This window comes from Argopecten irradians, chromosome 10 (genome assembly GCF_041381155.1).
Source record: "Argopecten irradians isolate NY chromosome 10, Ai_NY, whole genome shotgun sequence".
NCBI lineage: Eukaryota > Metazoa > Mollusca > Bivalvia > Pectinida > Pectinidae > Argopecten > Argopecten irradians.
The window spans coordinates 27,379,194-27,401,068 of NC_091143.1; the positions used below are offsets into that span (position 1 = coordinate 27,379,194).

The following is a 21,875-nucleotide window of genomic DNA, read 5'->3' on the forward strand; positions in this document are numbered from 1 at the left end:
TAAAATTAAGAAAATTTGCCTTTTTGGGGCCCTACCCCTCAGCCCCTAGGGGTCGGACCAGGCTCATTTATATAAAATATGATTGTCCATCCCAAATATAGATATAGAACATTAAATGTAGAGTTCTAATGAAAGTATTGTCCTTCATCAATAATGTTTCACACCAAATATGGATGAAATCCATCCAAGGATGAAGGAGGAGTAGGAACTTAGAGATATAAATAAATGAATATAAATGATTTAAATGAAGAAGTCAGACTAGTACAAGACAATTTAAAGCTAGTCAAATCTAATGTATATATACAGCTGTACAGCCTCTATCTACAACAGGGGATCCACAAAGGAGACAAGCATTCTTCTCTGGTGCAGGAAAACGTAGAAAATATTCAATTTAACAAACTCTCTTTTATAACCCAATAAGAAACCATCGTTCCCGCATTTTAAGACCTCAAGTTCACTTTATACATTGTATGTAAATCTTTATTAAAAGTATAATGAAAACATGAATACCATATACATATACATGTACATGTAAAACTTTGTTTTACTAATTGGTTATAATGCTGCAATTAATTGTCAAAAGTCTAAATTTAATCCACTAAGGTATTTAAATTTATAAAAGTGCCACAAATTTGGAAAAATAATTCAGCTACCTGGGCCATATTGGGTTAAGAAAATTTAAAATACTCTATAGACAGTTGTAAAATATTTTCAACAAATTCAAAGAGTGCACTAATCAAATTATGATATACATGTTTAGAGAAAAATACTAAACAAATAAATGATCTTCCATACAGATTTTCCCAAACATCAAACACAAGTCATTAGAGCTATTCTGAATAATCATATTTTCCAACCAAATGTTTCATATTTCATACATATGTATGATAATCCATGAAAAACATGTTTTGACAAGCAATTGTTTGGTATTCCATACAAATATATGAAACCCAATTGATGGTCCGTGAAAATGTATACATCCCAAACAAATTCATCATTCAATACAAATGTTTGATGCGAAACAAACAAAACATGAGAATAATTGTATGATTTATCATGTACAAAAAATACACAAACAAATGTAGAATACTTCATACAAACCATAATACATATGCCATACAATTGTATAGAATTTTTATACAATATATCACAAACAAATAAAGATTCTTTACATATTCACAATTTTCCAAAGGACTACACAAAATTGCCATATCAATGCAAAATCTTTAATGACTTTTCATGAAATAATGATAATTTGGTGTAAAAAAATGTTTTTGAATACAGATGGGTTTTGTAGTGTATATTAATAGCAAATTCATATTTACTTACAAAATAAAATCTAAATAAATATATATACATAAATATAAATAATATATACCAGAGAAACAAATGCTGTTACATATCACTAATGTCCATCCTCAATACTCCAAGGATTACTATCACTGTCTTAACATCCACCCCGGAAAATGTCATAGTTAAAATGAAGGCATTGTAAAAGTACTTTAGTCCTTTAATATATGTACATCAAAAGAATCAAATAAAAATACATTGTAGAGCTTTGAAGATGAGAATTGGGCTGTGTAATCTTCAAAGGTTATTGGTAGAAATGCATTCAGGTTCTATGACATATTCTGGGGTAGATCTGATGACAGTGATAGTAACCGCTGGATAATCGAGGATGTACTAATGTCATGATGCACATTGAATTGATACACTAGAACAATGTAATATCAATAACATAAATGGAGAAAAGAGTTAATGTTCTTGTTATCATTGAACTGGCATGCAAAGAACGGCAACAGGACATCTACAGTAAAGTTGCTATGAGGACTGTCACAAAAAGTTCCTTTTAATTTATAATAAATTAACAAGTTCTCGATTCTAAACAACATGTTTTCAAAGAGCAATACCTGTTTCCTGTCAATAAGAATTCTAATTTTCAGAGCTATATATCCTGAAATTATTAGTTTACTTGCCACAAAGAGTGATAAATGAGCAGTCAAAAGCTGTTACAATATAAGTCATGAATCGTAATGGTTAATAAGATGTTTACAGGCTTGAAACAACCTGCCTCTCTAACACTCATTGACCTTCAAAATTTCACAAAACAAATGTTTTCATAGGCAGATATTTGAAGAGTAATAAAGGTAATTTCTCACTCCAATTGCTTCCTGAAAATCGTGTACAAACTTCCACAATTTTACAGCTTAACATATTGACCGACCCAGCACATTAAATTTTTAATGAGAACATTCTGTTTTTGAGAATTTACTATGCCTTTATACTTCTTCTTTGTAATTCATATACCCACAAGTATTCTTTACACTGTCCTCAATGACTACATCATACCAGTGTACTGAAAAACGAATATGTTGACTCAAAGTCATAGAACAATCTGAAAGCCCCTAAAATTTAGTGATTCAGTTTGAACATTGAACTTTTGTGCCAAAAATTGTTACTGTCAATTTGATTTTTCCTTCACTCTCTATATCCTATTTCTGACATTTTGAAATATTTTTGATGTTTGAACCTGGCATTTTATTCAAGACATGTGTCTACAGCATTAAATCATTAAAATATAAGATACACTGTATAATTCAGAAGTATTTAAAGAATTTTAATTTAAGGTTAAGTCTTGAATAAAAGCATAGGTTATAAAATGATTTCCGTTTGAAATTTCTAAATTGTACTCTGAATTTAATATAATACTGTAATGTTTAATTACTATTATAAGTGAAAGTTCAAATTTCCTGATTTTAAACCAAAATGTTCAAAACTTTCATAATGTTAATTTATCTAAATATTCAAACAATACTTTGAAAAATTGTTTTTGTTATTTCATACTGACAGATTTATCTCCCTTTAATCACTCTCGCTGTCGCTTTCGTCGAAGCCGGTCCAATCGACATCCTGAAGTTTTCCCTGTCTCATGGCATGTTCTATAAGTCCTAGATGACAGAACACATACTGATCAGGCATCTGTATACTGAAAGCCCTCTGCGACCTTATCCTGCGAACTGTCTCCTGGACGTCCACGCGACCAGTATCCTCCAGCTTCCTCAGACATATATCAATGGTCATGAAGGTTCCTGAATAAAATTTGCAAATGAGTAATTTTCAGATAAGATAGGACTCCCTGCGTATGATTTTGCATATGATTTAAATGAAATTTCAGAACAAAAATTGAATTTATTATTCTGTGTTAAAAGGGTATGGTGATGATATAAACCCAAACCCAAAATGAAGCCAGGATAATTGTATCGGGATTCAAACAATTATCCTCATATCCTGAGGATGCTGCATAATTAAATTAAAATTTTGGATTTTCAACAATCTTATATAACATTTAAATCTTTACTGTAATTTACTTTTACAACAAATTATCTTTTTTTTTCATGGTACAAAGGTAACCTGGCTACCAGTAATAAAATATTGTTTGTTATTTTGTAGGTTAAATTTCGTGACCAACTCAACCCCCAGCAAAATTTTGTCTACCGTGTTATTTAGAAGACTTACCTGTGCGACCAATCCCAGCACTACAATGTACCACTATAGGGGGTCCTAGAGGATGGCCCTGCCATGCATTACCAAGGCGAGCTGTGGCGTCAGCCTGACAGGACCGCACGCGGTGCAGGAAGTCGAGGAATGCTGCCGCAGAGGATGGAACTCCGTAGTCAGGCCAACTAGTGAACTGTAGGTGTGTCAGGTGTCGCGACTCGTCAGTCTATAAACACGGATACAAGCAAGATAATCATAGTGAATCAAATATAACAAAATCATGATTTTTTTTTTCAACTGGTTATAACTATATACCTGGTACCTGTATTAAAATTATGCAATAGCAGAAATTAGCTGTTCACCTCCTCCCTACCCCTGTATCAGCTATATAAAGCTATAGTAATGTAGATATACCTTTGTATTGTGTAAGAAGAGCCCTGTTACTGTGTAGTCCTGGTGTTGTTCCCCCTCCCTACCCCTGTATCAGCTATAGAAATGTAGATATACCTCTGTATTGTGTAAGAAGAGCCCTGTTACTGTGTAGTCCTGGTGTTGTTCCCCCTCCCTACCCCTGTATCAGCTATAGAAATGTAGATATACCTTTGTATTGTGTAAGAAGAGCCCTGTTACTGTGTAGTCCTGGTGTTGTTCCCCCTCCCTACCCCTGTATCAGCTATAGAAATGTAGATATACCTTTGTATTGTGTAAGAAGAGCCCTGTTACTGTGTAGTCCTGGTGTTGTTCCCCCCTCCCTACCCCTGTATCAGCTATAGAAATGTAGATATACCTTTGTATTGTGTAAGAAGAGCCCTGTTACTGTGTAGTCCTGGTGTTGTCCCCCCTCCCTACCCCTGTATCAGCTATAGTAATGTAGATATACCTTTGTATTGTGTAAGAAGAGCCCTGTTACTGTGTAGTCCTGGTGTTGTCCCCCCTCCCTACCCTTTATCAGCTATAGTAATGTAGATATACCTTTGTATTGTGTAAGAAGAGCCCTGTTACTGTGTAGTCCTGGTGTTGTTCCCCCTCCCTACCCCTGTATCAGCTATAGTAATGTAGATATACCTTTGTATTGTGTAAGAAGAGCCCTGTTACTGTGTAGTCCTGGTGTTGTTCCCCCTCCCTACCCCTGTATCAGCTATAGAAATGTAGATATACCTTTGTATTGTGTAAGAAGAGCCCTGTTACTGTGTAGTCCTGGTGTTGTCCCCCCTCCCTACCCCTGTATCAGCTATAGTAATGTAGATATACCTTTGTATTGTGTAAGAAGAGCCCTGTTACTGTGTAGTCCTGGTGTTGTTCCCCCCTCCCTACCCCTGTATCAGCTATATACAGCTATAGTAATGTAGATATACCTTTGTATTGTGTAAGAAGAGCCCTGTTACTGTGTAGTCCTGGTGTTGTCCCCCCTCCCTACCCCTGTATCAGCTATAGAAATGTAGATATACCTTTGTATTGTGTAAGAAGAGCCCTGTTACTGTGTAGTCCTGGTGTTGTTCCCCCTCCCTACCCCTGTATCAGCTATAGTAATGTAGATATACCTTTGTATTGTGTAAGAAGAGCCCTGTTACTGTGTAGTCCTGGTGTTGTTCCCCCCTCCCTACCCCTGTATCAGCTATAGTAATGTAGATATACCTTTGTATTGTGTAAGAAGAGCCCTGTTACTGTGTAGTCCTGGTGTTGTTCCCCCTCCCTACCCCTGTATCAGCTATAGTAATGTAGATATACCTTTGTATTGTGTAAGAAGAGCCCTGTTACCGTGTAGTCCTGGTGTTGTTCCCCCCTCCCTACCCCTGTATCAGCTATAGAAATGTAGATATACCTTTGTATTGTGTAAGAAGAGCCCTGTTACTGTGTAGTCCTGGTGTTGTTCCCCCTCCCTACCCCTGTATCAGCTATAGTAATGTAGATATACCTTTGTATTGTGTAAGAAGAGCCCTGTTACTGTGTAGTCCTGGTGTTGTCCCCCCTCCCTACCCCTGTATCAGCTATATACAGCTATAGAAATGTAGATATACCTTTGTATTGTGTAAGAAGAGCCCTGTTACTGTGTAGTCCTGGTGTTGTTCCCCCCTCCCTACCCCTGTATCAGCTATAGCTATAGTAATGTAGATATACCTTTGTATTGTGTAAGAAGAGCCCTGTTACTGTGTAGTCCTGGTGTTGTTCCCCCTCCCTACCCCTGTATCAGCTATAGAAATGTAGATATACCTTTGTATTGTGTAAGAAGAGCCCTGTTACTGTGTAGTCCTGGTGTTGTCCCCCTCCCTACCCCTGTATCAGCTATATAGCTATAAATGTAGATATACCTTTGTATTGTGTAAGAAGAGCCCTGTTACTGTGTAGTCCTGGTGTTGTCCCCCCTCCCTACCCCTGTATCAGCTATATACAGCTATAGAAATGTAGATATACCTTTGTATTGTGTAAGAAGAGCCCTGTTACTGTGTAGTCCTGGTGTTGTTCCCCCTCCCTACCCCTGTATCAGCTATATACAGCTATAGAAATGTAGATATACCTTTGTATTGTGTAAGAAGAGCCCTGTTACTGTGTAGTCCTGGTGTTGTTCCCTTCCTACCCTGTATCAGCTATAGAATGTAGATCACCTTGTACCGTGTGTAAGAAGGCCTGTTACTGTGTACACTGGTGTTGTTCCCCCTCCCTACCCCTGTATCAGCTATAGTAATGTAGATATACCTTTGTATTTAACACAAACCCTGTTACTGTGTAGTCCTGGTGTTGAACTCACACCAGATCAGTTACACAAACACCAGACAATCAGGGGAATAGCCAGGATTAACACAAACACCAGACAATCAGGGGAATAGCCAGGATTAACACAAACACCAGACAATCAGGGGAATAGCCAGGATTAAACAAACACCAGACAATCAGGGATAGTCAGGATTACACAACACCAGCAATAGGGGAATAGCCAGGATTAACACAAACACCAGACAATCAGGGGAATAGCCGGCACACGCTCTAGCCGATAACAAACACCAGACAATCAGGGGAATAGCCAGGATTAACACAAACACCAGACAATCAGGGGAATAGCCAGGATTAACACAAACACCAGACAATCAGGGGAATAGCCAGGATTAACACAAACACCAGACAATCAGGGAATAGCCAGGATTAACACAAACACCAGACAATCAGGGGAATAGCCAGGATTAACACAAACACCAGACAATCAGGGGAATAGTCAGGATTAACACAAACACCAGACAATCAGGGAAATAGCCAGGATTAACACAAACACCAGACAATCAGGGGAATAGCCAGGATTAACACAAACACCAGACAATCAGGGGAATAGCCAGGATTAACACAAACACCAGACAATCAGGGGAATAGCCAGGATTAACACAAACACCAGACAATCAGGGGAATAGTCAGGATTAACACAAACACCAGACAATCAGGGGAATAGCCAGGATTAACACAAACACAGATATTTTCACACTTAACACCAGTAAATATATTTCGCTATGTTATTTATTTTACAAGAAATACATTTGTTAATTTTTTACAACATAGTTTCACACATAAACTAAAGTACTAAATATTATGTGCGAGGTAAAATTTTTGCGATTACATGTCCATAGCATTATTCTACAGAGGGGTTGTTCCCCAGCAAAAATGAATATAAATTCTCTCTTAAATGATTTCTTGGATATGCGAAATACTTTATGTTCAAAATATTACAATGAATATCTAGCTATATTATTTCAAATGGGAAATGATGTGGAAGCACAGGAGGGTATGGAAGGTAATGGTCGCTGAGTCCAGTTGTTCGAAGGGTAATAAGGCTAATCACAGTTTAACGATTATTTTCAAATAAAGATAAAATAATTGCTAAAACTACTAACTTTACAAAATTTTATAAGACTTTCAAGAATTCCATTCTTTACTTACTTGCTGATATTAGTGAAAATATAATCTTATTAATTGCAGTAAATGAGAAATGAAAATTTCATTAATCATGTGATTAACTTGTTACCTTCATTGTTAGTACTGGTGATACTGAAGTCTTATTAAGTGTTTCAAATATAAGATGCTTAAGATATACAGGACAGTACTAAGAAATGAAATATATGTCTAACTAGGAACACATATTAACTTACTTGGTTGTCATAACAACAACCATGACTTGAGAGTGCCAAACCATTCTCCAGAAATCTCCAAATGTCTTTGGAAGTGGTCCTAAAACAGAAAACAGTTAAGGTCAGTTTTTATACATGTGTAAAATACAAAGAATTTGGTATATATTTGTTTGACATCCAATTGAAAGCTGTCATTTAAAGAAGATTTTTGAGTTAGAATATAGCAAATAGAGCAGCAAAACTACCTTGAATGGTCGAAGAAATTGTGACCAAAGAAATATTCTTAGTCACTGCAGTCCTATCAAGAATTTCTAACCAAATAAAAAGGTTCAAATAAATATACATATTTGATTTTTTGATAATGAAAAGATGATACATTTCAGACATTTCATCTTTCATAACCCTTCAAAATTTGATATTCACTGACCTACTGATAGTGCAAAGGGAAGTAACTCTAACATGAAAGTGGGTTTTTCACAATCTGACAACCAAACTACTTGAAAATGACAAATTGGAAGTTGACACTGCAGTAGAAACGATTGTGTAAATTTGTTAAAGACCCGGAATCATATGATTTATTATCCAAAATATGCCACTGTATACGTAATATTAAGGTTTTTTCCGGGGGTATTGATTTTACAGGACAGTGTTATAAAGTTGATCTTTTTTATGACTTTGATCCTTCTAATGTAACTTCATTTTTAAATGTCTAATATCCTTGTGATGGAATTAAAAACTAAAACAAATTGGCGATCTCTAGCGCTTTCACAGAAGAACAGAGGTAGCTGTGAAAGCGCTAGCTAGAGATTGCAGATTTGTTTTGATCATTAAAGGCCCACTACCTTTCCGGAGCAAAATTTAAAGGTTTCTAAAAATCATAGATAACATAAGAAAATATATATCGATGGCCTAAGATGGGGTTACAACATGAAGCTTATGCAAGATATCCTGCGTAATATATGATAACAGTTGGGTTTCATTTCACTGTTTTGCCTTCTGGGGCAGTGATAATCAACTACCGCGCGGCATTTAGGACGACGGCGGAAAACATAAGACGACCCGCGTTATGAAAATTAACATTTTATTTATTTTAATTAAATTGTTCAGAAGGTGATGATAAGTGTAGCATTACCGGTAAGTTGATAACTTTTGCGACGCTACAAAATAATCGATCTCGTTTTACATTTCCATTTTAAAAATTAAAAGCCGTTTCGGAAAGGTAGTGGGCCTTTAAACATCTCCTGAAGAACAACAGTAGCTGTGAAAGCGCTAGAGATTGCAGATTAGTTTTGTTCATTAAACATCTCCTGAAGAACAAAGGTAGCTGAGAAAGCGCTAGAGATTGCAGATTAGTTTTGTTCATTAAACATCTCCTGAAGCACAACAGTAGCTGAGAAAGTGCTAGAGATTGCAGATTTGTTTTGATCATCAAACATCTCCTGAAAAATAGAGGTAGCTGTGAAAGCGCTAGAGATTGCAGATTTGTTTTGATCATTAAACATCTCCAGAAGAACAGAGGTAGCTGTGAAAGTGCTAGCTAGAGATTGCAGATTTGTTTTGATCATTAAACATCTCCTGAAGAACAGAGGTAGCTGTGAAAGTGCTAGCTAGAGATTGCAGATTTGTTTTGATCATTAAACATCTCCTGAAGAACAACAGTAGCTGTGAAAGTGCTAGCTAGAGATTGAAGATTTGTTTTGATCATTAAACATCTCCTGAAGAACAACAGTAGCTGTGAAAGTGCTAGCTAGAGATTGAAGATTTGTTTTGATCATTAAACATCTCCTGAAGAACAACAGTAGCTGTGAAAGTGCTAGCTAGAGATTGCAGATTTATTTTGATCATTAAACATCTCATGAAGAACAAAGGTAGCTGTGAAAGCGCTAGAGATTGCAGATTTGTTTTAGTTTTGTTTTTTCGTATATATATATAAATGTAAGATAAAAAGAAAATAACAGATGGTGTTGAACAATTTTTTTCCTTCTTTTGAATTCAAATTCAAACTTTTAAACACCATATCAATCAAGGTTATTGCAAAAGTGAAAATAAAAATTACTGTATACTGTTTACATGTAGAAGTGTGTAAGTGTTTTGAACACTTGCATAGCTTGATTACAGTTTTACAATAATATATTTTACCCTGTGTAGATATGTAGGCTTGTTTCTGCATATAACCGTCCATATAGTTGGCGTTGATGTAGTCAGAGGAAGGGTCACCGTCGCGGCCAGGTAGGTGAACACGTGAATGATCAAAACATAGCACATCTGAATAGCGGTTCTTAGGTAAGTTGTATTTGGCTCTATAAAGCAAAACACATTATTTTAATTCAAATGAAATATATTTGTTTTCCTGTTAATTAATAGAAATAGAAAATAATCCGTATATGGAATCTAGCAAAGCACTGGACTCAACACATGATGAAATCCAATAATTTTGTTATTGTACTTTCAAACTGGAAGATTCTCCCTTAAAAAGAAAGCAATACAATATTCTCAATTCATCAAAGGTTACTATATAGCTACGTGTGTTGACCGTTCTCGTAGTCCAGGAGTGAGTATACAGTGTTACAACTTTGTAACCCCTGGAATATCAAGGATGGTTCCATTATAGATAGTTTGAAATCTGAAATCATGACTCTTACCCGATATATACAAAAACTTACTTTGATACAGTGAAGGTACCTGCAGGTGGTTCTAACTTGATTAAAGCATATTCTTGGTACATTCCTTTCCTTTTGAGATTTCGACAGTGTTCCGCTAGTTCATCTAGATTTAGCCCCCCAGTTTCAGGTCTATGTACTGAATCCTCAAACATGTTGTTTGAACTGGCTGACAGAGGGCGCTTCTTTTTTGGGATCTCTAGATTTTGGTCATTTGTTTCAGAATTATTACAGTCCATTGCTGAATCAACAGTTTTTTTCACACTTCCTGCCTCCATAATAGGATCTGATTCACGACGACGTTTGCCTGTGTTATTCACACAAGAATCCTCCTTTTCGACTGTAACTTCTTTTTCCGCCGTCTCATCTCCGTTCATTTGTACTTCCTTTTCCTTATCCTCACAATTGTGCTTCTCATTTATAGTTTCTTTTGATTCCTCCGAATCAATGTCACTTATCAATAATGTGTCCGACATATCACTTGACAAACTCCTACGAGACACAGATCCTCGAGAATTTCGTTCAACACTTCTCTTGGATGTCATAAAGTAAGAGTCAATATCAGCATTTTGATTGGCACATACATTGGCACACACTTGCAGCCATGACCCATGTGTATCTGGGGCGTTCCCTCCCAGTTGTCGTGGTAACGATTCCTTTGGTATGTGCTGTGTTAACTGACCTAAACTCACTGTATAGACCTGAAATATTCAAAGCGATGTAATGATCTTGAAATTTGTTTTTAATATTCAACTCCTTCACCACTGAAAGCACATTTAGGCTCTTTGAAATTAAAGACTAGACTAGTCCATTATGAAATTTTAGGTGGAAATGTGTGAAAATGTAACTGCACAAATCCTTATACTTAACAAGAAAACTACATGACTTCAATTACATTTTTAATTTCAACCAATTTTTATGACCTTGCTTAAACTTAAATTGAAAAGTTCTCATATCAGTCTTTGTTAAAAATGTTGCGAATTAAAGATATTTGCATGTCTTCAAAAATTCTGTGTGGTTTATTGGAATATCCATGTACAAGTGTTCTTTGAAATTCTTACAGTTCAGTCATGTAGTCATTGAATTAGTTATCTTTAATAAAAAAAAATTTTCAATGAAAAAAATAATTCGTAATTTTCCTGTACAGATGAAGCATTGGGTGGTCAAGTTCAACTTACCCGGTCTCGTAATTTCTCTCTCACAAAAAGGCGAAGTATTTTGAATGGTGCCTTAAACCAAAGTGGTGCAGTAACGATGAGTACTTTCTTCAGTCTGGCAGGGTAACCTCCCTAAAACAGTTGTTTATTGTTAGAATAGAAACTGAGTTTCCTCACAAAGTTAAATTTTATCCAACCTCATTATGAATCAGAATCACTGACTAGTTCATTTCTTACTTGTTGCTGACTCAGCTTGTGGTTAAAATGGGGATTCCCCTTTTAGCCTACATAATTTTTGTACATGACTCAGGAAAAATCTTTTGACCAAGATGTTCAACATTGTTTTTTAATTAAAATCATCAATAAACCAGTGAACAGGGAAACTTTCAACAATATTTTCATCTTCCCCCATCCACCCACCTACCTACATAATAATTATTCAGGAAAATAAACAACGATATAGGCTTTGAAACAATATAGCATAATATATGATATAACTTTCTTTGCTTATTTTTTTCAATTTGATCCAATTTCTTTTTCAAAGTAATGATTGCATCAGGATGCCATTGTCAGACAAAACAGAAAAATTTGTTTATAGAAAACCGTGAAAGAATACTGATGATTCGTTGATAAATATCCCCATTTAAGATCTAGACAATAAGACATGCAGTTTAACCATTCTTTTTTTGACATTTAATACAGGTATTATCTTTACCTTTAGCATGTTCAGTATTTTCTTGCTTAGTTCATAATCAAAGTTGTTATATTTAGATTCTGTCATATCATATATGAAAACCAGGCCATGTCTTTGAGTTTCCAAGCTGAAAATAAATAACAGAGTTTAAAAGCACTGAAACAATTGAAAGCAGTTTTCTTAGCTTTTCATGACACCAATATGAATCATTAAAGAGAGTTTGTAAAGATTTTTCCTTATGTCAATGAGCAACAAAAACCGAATCCTCAAATACAGAACTTAGTTATCGGTATATACTTCTAGTATATTAGTTTTGAGTAATTTCAAACTATGATGTGTACATCCCATATGTCATCAGAATTAATGACTGAAGATAAAAGGCAGTATTTGTACACACATCTGACAAAATCTGTCTTCTTCTTGAATTATAAATAAAACTATCATGACGACTAAAATCATTAAAGAATGCCCTTGACTCTACATATTAAAGTGGAACAAGATGTGACACAACACAAAGGAGAACAAGTTAGGACAGGACCCACCTCGATAACACTACTGAACCTCTCTCAGGCAACAGTCTTGTATAATTCCTCTATGTAGATTTCAAGATACGAAAATAACGTCACTATCATCATACCATGTGTCTAATTGACGGTAAATCTACCTTACAAATGTTATGTTGATATCTCGAACTTTAAATCTCCATATTGGTTAAAAAATTGTCACATGTTATCCAAGACATAGTCATATTAGACTAGTAGAATCTCTTATTAGGTTTGAATGAAATTCTTTGCCTCCAACGAGATGGTGGCCATGAAATGTTTCCCTCGTTCTGACAACTTATAAGAAATTGGTAAGAAGTATTGAATTATTCAATTGAAATGAATCATATCAGTGCAAGTCATTCTGTGAGGTAAAAGTTGCAGAAGATCTCAGTTTTTTTTAGCAGTTAAATCTTAAATTTACGTATTTATTTGAAACGGCTGTCGGTGGGATAAATTTATTACACAGTTTGTTACATAGTGACCAAATACGGAGAAAATATTGGATTTGTAAGAAAACATGTACATAATTATATGTATCAGACTTGCCCTGCCTAATACAAATTTCTTTTAGATCATTATTAATTAATATCACTATTAATTTCTCTCAACCCCCCCCCCCCCCCCCCCCACCCAAATTTCATTGCATCTGTATAAAGATATCTTCATATTTATATCTGTAGTTATATAGTATACCTTTCGAGAGCAGCATCAAGCTGGTAGATAAGGCCTTTGAGAACAAGTTGTTGTGATGTACAAGCAGGTGTGTGCAGTCGTGCTGTAAACAACGCGATGGCTGCGCCGTGTCGGTCTCTTCCTGGCTGTAATTTTATACCATCATAGTCAATATTACATCTACAAGTAACAGGATGTTATGTACGCTGATCTGGAAACAGCACTTAATTTCTAATCAAAAGGAAGCAGGGATAGACTTTCTATGAAAATAATGAAATACATTCTTCTACAGTGCCTGGATTAAAGTATTTGGACACTTCATATTTCATGTATTTTTACTTTTTTTTTTTTTTTTTTTTTAAATTATCTATTTATTATAGAAAATTGTTTTCACTTTCAGCTCATAATATTTTCCTAATTTTATTTTCACTATTTCTTTTAAAGAAAACCTTGTTCTATCAGTAAGCGACACTTTTTTGTGATATGTGATATTTTGAAAACAAAACATCAGATAACTTATTATGAAAATATTATAAGCTGAAAGTGTAGATAATTTTCTATAAGCATGTCGAATCGGGTCAAAATCCATTGATAAATGAGATCAGGAAAATTAAAAGACAAAAACAATAAAACACATGACCACAGTGACTTATATCTTTTACATGACATACAGCCTCTTAATAGTGGACCCAATTAATTAAGACCAAAGAAAGAAATACTGATACAAAATTGTGTACAAAATTCTTAGTAGAGTTTATTTCAAATTTATTTTGCACCTCGTTGTTACATAATATCAACACAAATACAATGTATTGTTATTTAATATCATTATTTTTTCATTGTGTAGTTGTCCAGAATACTGTTTAATTAAATATGGGTCTCTCAAATGCATTTGAAATTCAACATTTCCAGGAAATCAATATTAATCATATCAATATGTACCAAGAAATTGAAATCTGTTTAATCATATTGATACAATCTCTAAATGACAATAATTACTACTTACCAGTATAGTCAGTTTTTCCGTGTTTAATTCCTGTTTCAGGTAGTCATCTAACGGATAGATATTGACTAAGCTTTCTCTTCTTCTAGTACTCTGATTAAAATGGGAATAGAATCAATGTGATTTAATTATACTGTGTCTGTTACATCATGCAAAGTATCAATAAAACGCAAAACAGAAAGTCATTCAAGCATTGAAACAACAGAATATTGAAATTACAGAATATCTATTCAGAACATTTATAAAACTCTTTTGTAATATAACAGTACTGTATATTGTATTATCAGTTAAATCTAAAACCAAATGTACAGAATAATATCCCCTTTTCCAGGAATTCTAAAAGGAAAATTAAATGTAATTGCTGATATTACGTCATTACATAACATTATACAAGAACAGGTGCGGTACCCTTGGCCTACACACATGTCAATACCGGCCTACATGTAATGTACATATACCCAACCAGGATGTTAAATTGCCTTATATATATGAATAGAAATCATGAATATGATCACAGATTCGTAGTATGCAGTGTATGTGGTTTTGGGGTTTATTTTTATTTCTAATTTCTATACACTTTAAAAGCCAGTGAAAACAGGACATGACCATGAACTTGGTGGTACACATAAGAATAATCATATACCACACTTGTCAATTTTAGTTAATTTTAAATTTTAAATAGCTGAATGTGAGCTATTAATATTAAACCTGAAATTTTACTTTTTGAGTTAAGAAATTCCGAATTGAAAACATATTCTGATGGAGTATGGGATATAAATGCAGTGCCCAATATTTGCTATAAACACAAATCTGGTTGCATTTGTTCACAATCACAGATACCATATGTTGTATGCAATACAACTCCAGCCTTTAAGATTCGTGACTATATAGGGCCACAGTGGCAGAATTGTTTACTTTCTACAACTAGCTTTAATTTCCACCTCTGGGTTGCTACTACCAACATGCATATATGGGGCATTTCCAAAGTATTGATTGTAGGTCTCAGGTGTTTTTTTTCTGAGTACGAATACCCGGTTTTTCTTCCACTGAAAAAAAGTGATATGTCCCAAAACGACCGAAACTGTCTGTACAACAAACAAAACTACTAGTATCTTATATACATCTAGCCATTTCAGTGTGATCCAGTGTAAAATCTTTCTGACCCCATTGTTTGTTATGAAAGTACTTGAGACCAGAGCGATGACCTTTAATTGATGAGACAGTGGTGTATATTAGGTGTATTGTGTATAGCCCTGTGTGACTGTTGGTACTCACCTCGTGGTTTAGGTACAACTCTAGTGCTCGCTGTTTGTCAAACTTCCTGGCCATGAGAAACTTGACTGCTGTGTTCTTAGGGATGGCATCCTTGTTTTCCTCCTCCCGGAGTTTATTCACCCTCTCTAGGAAACTATTCACTTCCTGAAATGAATGTGTTCAATGGTTAATTCTGTATCTCTCCCTGGTACAAAATACTATAAACAATGACTAGTATAAATTAACCTAATTGTCCAATATTAAAAGTTCAATATACCGGTAATTCCTGACATTCTGTATCCATCAAATCACCAATTTCTTGCTATTGTCTAAATGCTGAAATAAATCTAGGCAGACAAATACAATTGTTGTTAATTCTTCAGATGAAGGAAGGTGCAGTATGCAAGTCAAGGCTTTATTTAAAGTTGCTCCACTGCCGACAAATGGTATTTTTTCACTACCAAACACAGGAACAGACGCTTTAGTATTTTTCTTCAATTACAAAAGTTACTTACTTTACACCATTACCGCCATTGAAAAGTTTGAGCTTCTAATTTTACTTCAATTAAAGTTGAAAATATGAAAAATAATTAATTGCATCCGAAAAAATTCCGTGGCACTATATCCTATATGGAATAAATTAAAGTACTGATTGCGAATGCACCAAAAGCAAAATCGATTATTTTTATATTATTTTTTGTGTTAATTAGACATATATATACACGATTAAATACCAAATATTGTTCAAATAATGAATATCATTTATGCTCTGTCGGCAATGGAGCAAATTCTGCTCATAATTAAGATTTAATACTGAATAACTCTATGCTGTTTTCGATTATTGATTCAAATTAATGTGAGTGGAAATTAATCATACATAAGTGCTATTGACTTTTGCTTCAATTTTATGTTCAGGGATCAATGTAGGTTTGGAAGGGGGGGCTATATATTTATTTCCTTTTTCAAAAAAGAAGAAAGGTTTTGTAAACTATAGGGGAATTTGACTCTTCCTATTTTAGTCCAAAAGTATGTTCATTTTGAAAGAAAAGTACTGTAAAACAATTAATTCTATTCTTAGATTAAGTAAAACAAGAAATTCTAGGTTCAATAATTAAAAGTTTGAGTTTATCATAAAATATGCAGTAGATGCTCCACCGCTGACAAATGGTATTTTTTCACTATCAAAAACAGAAGCAGACGATTTAGTATTTTTCTTCAGTCACAAAAGTTAATTACTTTACACCATTACCACCACTGAAAAGTTTGAGCTTCTAATTTTACTTCAAGTTAAAAATATGAAAAATAATTAATTGCACACCGTAAAAATTCCGTGGCACTATATCCTTTATGGAATGAAGTACTTATTGCGCATGCACCAAAGGCGAAATAAATTATTTTATATTTTTTTTTGTGTTAATTAGGCATAAACAGACATGATTAAACACCAACTATTTTTCAAATGATGAATATCATTTATGCTCTGTCGGCAGTGGAGCATCTTTAAATATGAAGAAATTTGCAAAAAAAAATTGTGATACAAAACTTATTAGCTTCAAGGGGGGTGGGGGGTGGTGGTGGTTAAATCTTGGGGGAATTTTAGGACAGAAGAGAATTCATTCCTTTAGGAAAACCAACCATAAAAAGAGTTTTTAAATCTTAATGGGAATTTTAGGCTAGAAGAGAATTCATTCCTTGAAGGGAAACTACCTGTAAACAGTAGTAAATCAGAGTTATAAATTGACCCCCAGATGTTATTTTGATATACAGTACTGCAATTCAATTTGAGCTAATCTTAAATTGACACATAGCTTCAATTGTAACATATTTTTATATTTTACCTCAATCCTGCTTATTTTGATATAATTTTTTTTAAATGCTTACATGTATAAAGCTATCTTGTAGTTTAGTTATGCAGGCAAAATATTCATATTAAATTATACATAGAAGTTCCTCTATATATGATCATCCCACACTTAAAAGTGACCACTCCTTTCTTCACTTGGCTTTTCTTTAAGCATGTACATTATTCAACAGTAAATACCTCTTGGCCTTCAGAGACCACCCCCATAATTGAATCCACAGCCACTAAAAATGTCAGAATACCCTTCGACAATATATAGTCTTAGGTTTCAGTTTTCTATTAATTACTTGTTGGTCAGTGGAAACTAATTGTACAAAATAATATGGTATGTATACATACAGAAATTATATTTTTAATGCATTCTACTATTAGTTTTATCTTTAGAAGCTATGAAATATTTTATTTATCTAATAACCAAATTGGTATTCTTAATACATATATATATATATTGTATCATAATGTTATGCATTCGCTTCTTATAAACATCGTCTTGATCAGGGTCCCCTAAATTTCATTATTTTCAGGTAAGACTATACCTATATGTACTCATCACTGAAAGATACCCTTTCAAATTATTCAAAGCCACAATATCTTATATAAAAAAAACTTTTCAAAAGCATCAATTATATTGTGATGTAGTACATTAATATTTTCCAAAAAATTCTCTTTTTTCTCATTTTGTTTTAGTTTTTATCATAATGCTTTCATATCAACACAGAAAGCTATAATCACCGTTAAACACCATTTAACAACTTTGATGTTAAGTTATCTTCCCTTGACCTTGAAGTCGGAAAGGAAATCTATTATTGACATATCTAAAGGTATCTAGAAATTCACGGAAAAGAGTGATAGTTTTCAAGAAATTGCTTGAAATCCAGTGTCTGAGCCATATGATACATACATCACAACCACAGATATGTATTTCTATTAGACCGGATGCTTCAATATCATTGACAAGTACTATCTTCCGGATTGAAGGAGAACAGAGACAAAGAGAGCAAAACAAAAGCCTGGAGTTCACTGTAGGGCCTGTACCATCACGATCAGATTTATATCCACATACAGTAGGAATGGCCACGTCAATCCAGGCAAGGCCACAAAGGCTAAGTTATCCCCGTCCACTTGACACAGATGATAAAACTCTACTTTAATCCCCCCCACCCCCCCCCCCCCACCCCCGGAAAAAACCCTATGAATTTCATTTTGAAACAACTACATCAAAATTGATGACATCAAGCTACATATATTAATTAATGACATCATTTGATATATTGCATTGTGGGTATGAGCTCCCAAACATCCCCATGTACTGAATTTAAGACATATTAACTATATGTCCCAATTTAACGTTAATTACAGACCATAGTAACCAAATATTGGTTACAGTTATTGAATCATGTTAGAGCAGGGAGCAATTCACACTAATTATAATATGACTGACGGCAAGACCTTAAAGGGCGCATCCAGATTTTTCAGTAACCATTAATTATGCACTGTTAAAAAGTTCAATTTACGGAAATAACGGAGCCGAATTTTCTGTTCATTTTTTTTCCATATATTTCCACTCTATCCTTGTCCATAAACCTACATTTGAGAAGGAAATCCACATAAGAGAAGGAAGAAATTCTTATTTTCGTAACAGATATTCTTTTTTTGGTCAGCTGATTATATTGGAAGGTGGTCTATCACTTGATTGCTTGCAAATAAAGAGCAATAGCACTGAGCTTCTGCCGGATGAAGATTACATTCATCAGAGCATAAAAGCGTTTGAACCGCTTGATTCCATAATGAGCTGACTTCAAAGCATCGCATTCACCCTGATGGGATTTTTTACAGTGGGGAAAAAAATGGCGGCCGCAAACTGAAGCTGTTGAAGATTGAGTTTTTTCTTATATCTTCATGTATGTGTTATCTAGTGCTTCGCACTTTGTGCCCTTCAGGCGCGAAGGGCTGCGCCCTTATAAACCAACCAACATATATATACACGACAGAGGAGACAATTTACTCTAAATCACTAAGGGGAGACAATTCACTTCCAAGTCACTAAGGGGAGACTATTCACTTAAAAACAACCAACATGCTGGTATACAACAGGGGAGAGTTCAGAAAATATTTGATTCCATTCAATAATTATTGCCAAATAACCTTAGAGAAATATGATGTTATTGTTCTTAAGCATTTGTCCATTAAATTACTTTTCATAAACAGATTTACCATAATTCATAGTTCTCAAAATTCCTAAATCAGTCATTTGGATCCCTATAAAGCTGGCCTAATTACTAAACTTGCACCTGGCAACAATGAAAACAAATTCTTAGACGAAATATAATAGCCCAACTTTTTGACATGTTGTGTAAATTAAAATGCTGTCTATATATTACATCTGACATGTTTAGCAGTGTAATTGTGACTATGCGCATGCATTCCATAATTTTGACATCCTAACAGTCAATGTATAACAAAAACATCATGTAATATTGTCTTGGCAGATGAAAATATCAGTCTTATCAGGGCTCTTTTTTCAGCATGATTTGGGACCAAAAAATTTGATTCCTATGGCAAAGCCTCTAAAGTTTTCCAAATTCAATCCTTAAATTTCCCAAATTCAAATTTCTTGAAAAGTAACCAAAAATATTGCATGAACTGGTGAAGGCTTTAAATATATGCTAAATTAGCTTCAGAAAAGTACATAAACTATACTGAAAATGAAAAATCTTACTTGTTAGCTTTATTACATGTTTGTTTTATAAGTTTTGACACACATGTTCCCAAATTCAAAGGGACTGGCCCGATTCCCAAAGCAGTGAGAAAAAGCTCTGCTTATAGAAAGATGACATTCAAAATTTTAATTGATATTTAAGCATTGATGTCACTATTTTTTAATTTTATTGGGGTATGAAAACAAAATTTGTTTGCAAACTGTGTGAATGCGGATTCTCACAAAAGTTTGCTAACAATTTTTTTTCTCATAACCCGATAAAATTAAAAAAATAGTGACATCAATATGTATAATTAATTTTATACTCTATTTGATAAAATGAAGTATGTTTAAATGTAACATTATAGTGGTTTTTCAAGGGATTCTTTTTTCCAAATCAATACGCAATGTCAATGTCTCTATTGTGACGTCACGATAACGTCAGGGTTTCGCCCCATTCTCAAATTTTTTTTCCATAGTGGTATGCAAAAAAAAATATTGGCCAATCAGAAAGCCAGATATGATATGAAAACAAAGAAAAATTAATTATATAGTTTTTAAAGAAAAAAATACATTATTACACTGACAAATAGCTAAGAATTTCATGAATTAAACTTTATTGATAATTTCAAATACCACTTGCCTTAAAGTGAAAAGTCGGGCAAAGGAAGGCTAAAAAAGGTAAAAATGGTGATAATATATCCAGTATATAATTTCTTGTGAAATAGAAAAATAAAATTTCTCTTCAAAATCGCTTTGCATGCGAAGAAATCTATATATATTATAGGAATTCAAAAACGTCCTCCTGGCTGGTATGTCCATGTTGACATTCCCAAACAGCCTCACTTTCAAAGTGTTCAGCAAATTTTTTTTTAGAACTGCGCTAAATTTACATTGTAATTTTTTTTTATAAGGACTTTTGGAAGGCCAATTAACTCATTTAGACTGGTTTTCTTTGCCTGACTATTCACTTTAAAGTTTGTGACATATCAAATTAGTGAAATTGTAAATAAATTTCTTATCACATAATTATATTTTTAGTCTATAGCCGCCAGCTCATTGAAGATGTCAAACAGATATCTGCATGCACATCCTTTTCTTTCAGATTAAACAATAAGTTTTGACAATTTTATAAGAGCAATAATAACCATTTATTATAAATGTGTCAATAAATTCAACATGAACCCAAATTTACAATGAATTAAATGTGGCATCTTTACCACGAAATGTAAGGATGGGCTCCACAGATACAGATAAATATATATATATGTACCTGTAATGAAACACAATATGAACTTTATAATTCCAGTCAATCTGTCTCAATTTTCAAATAATACTTAGTATACCAATAATGGGAAAGATTAGTCGATCAATACAAATCCAAATTGATATGTTTTCCATTAAAAGAGGTCTAGTTCTGTGCTTTGTGTGGGCTCTAAATCTAACTCTGTCGAGATTATGTGTCCGACCTACCAGATTTCAGCACTGTTTATAAGCAACCTTGTCGATTTTACGTCGGAAGGAAAATGAAAAGTGAAAAATAGTAACCGAAATTAAACTATACGATCAAAGAAAGACAAATAAAGTTTCTCTAAATGACTTTCTTACCCTTTCTTCCTCTACTGACAATCCTCCGCAGTCAGCCATCCTCATCAATAAACTGCGGAAGTGAGTTTGCGCAGCGGATTCATTAGCAGAATGTCGTAAATAAAAATCCTTTGATA

General features: G+C 34.0%; 1 protein-coding gene across 1 annotated transcript; it reads right to left on the reverse strand.

Annotated features, from left to right (window-relative positions):
- Window positions 1–214: 214 nt before the first annotated feature.
- LOC138332637 (tyrosine-protein phosphatase non-receptor type 9-like) lies at window positions 215–21,861 on the reverse strand. The gene is made up of 12 exons (XM_069280640.1): window positions 21,760–21,861; window positions 15,614–15,757; window positions 14,342–14,431; window positions 13,357–13,481; window positions 12,140–12,245; window positions 11,446–11,556; window positions 10,271–10,968; window positions 9,747–9,907; window positions 7,629–7,707; window positions 3,913–3,976; window positions 3,517–3,724; window positions 215–3,089 (listed from the first exon to the last, which is right to left on the reverse strand). The coding sequence occupies exons 1-12, from the start codon at window positions 21,802–21,804 to the stop codon at window positions 2,863–2,865; spliced, it is 2,058 nt and encodes a 685-aa protein (XP_069136741.1). The 5' UTR covers window positions 21,805–21,861; the 3' UTR covers window positions 215–2,862.
- Between the last annotated feature and the right edge of the window lie 14 nt (window positions 21,862–21,875).

Excerpts from the sequence above, each read along its gene's own strand:
- LOC138332637 (XM_069280640.1), bottom strand. The coding sequence starts at position 21,804 with ATGAGGATGGCTGACTGCGGAGGATTGTCAGTAGAGGAAGAAAGG. Across the intron at positions 15,758-21,759 it reads TGTCAGTAGAGGAAGAAAGG|GAAGTGAATAGTTTCCTAGA; the intron begins GTAAGAAAGTCA and ends CATTCATTTCAG. Across the intron at positions 3,090-3,516 it reads TGCTGGGATTGGTCGCACAG|GAACCTTCATGACCATTGAT; the intron begins GTAAGTCTTCTA and ends AATTTTATTCAG.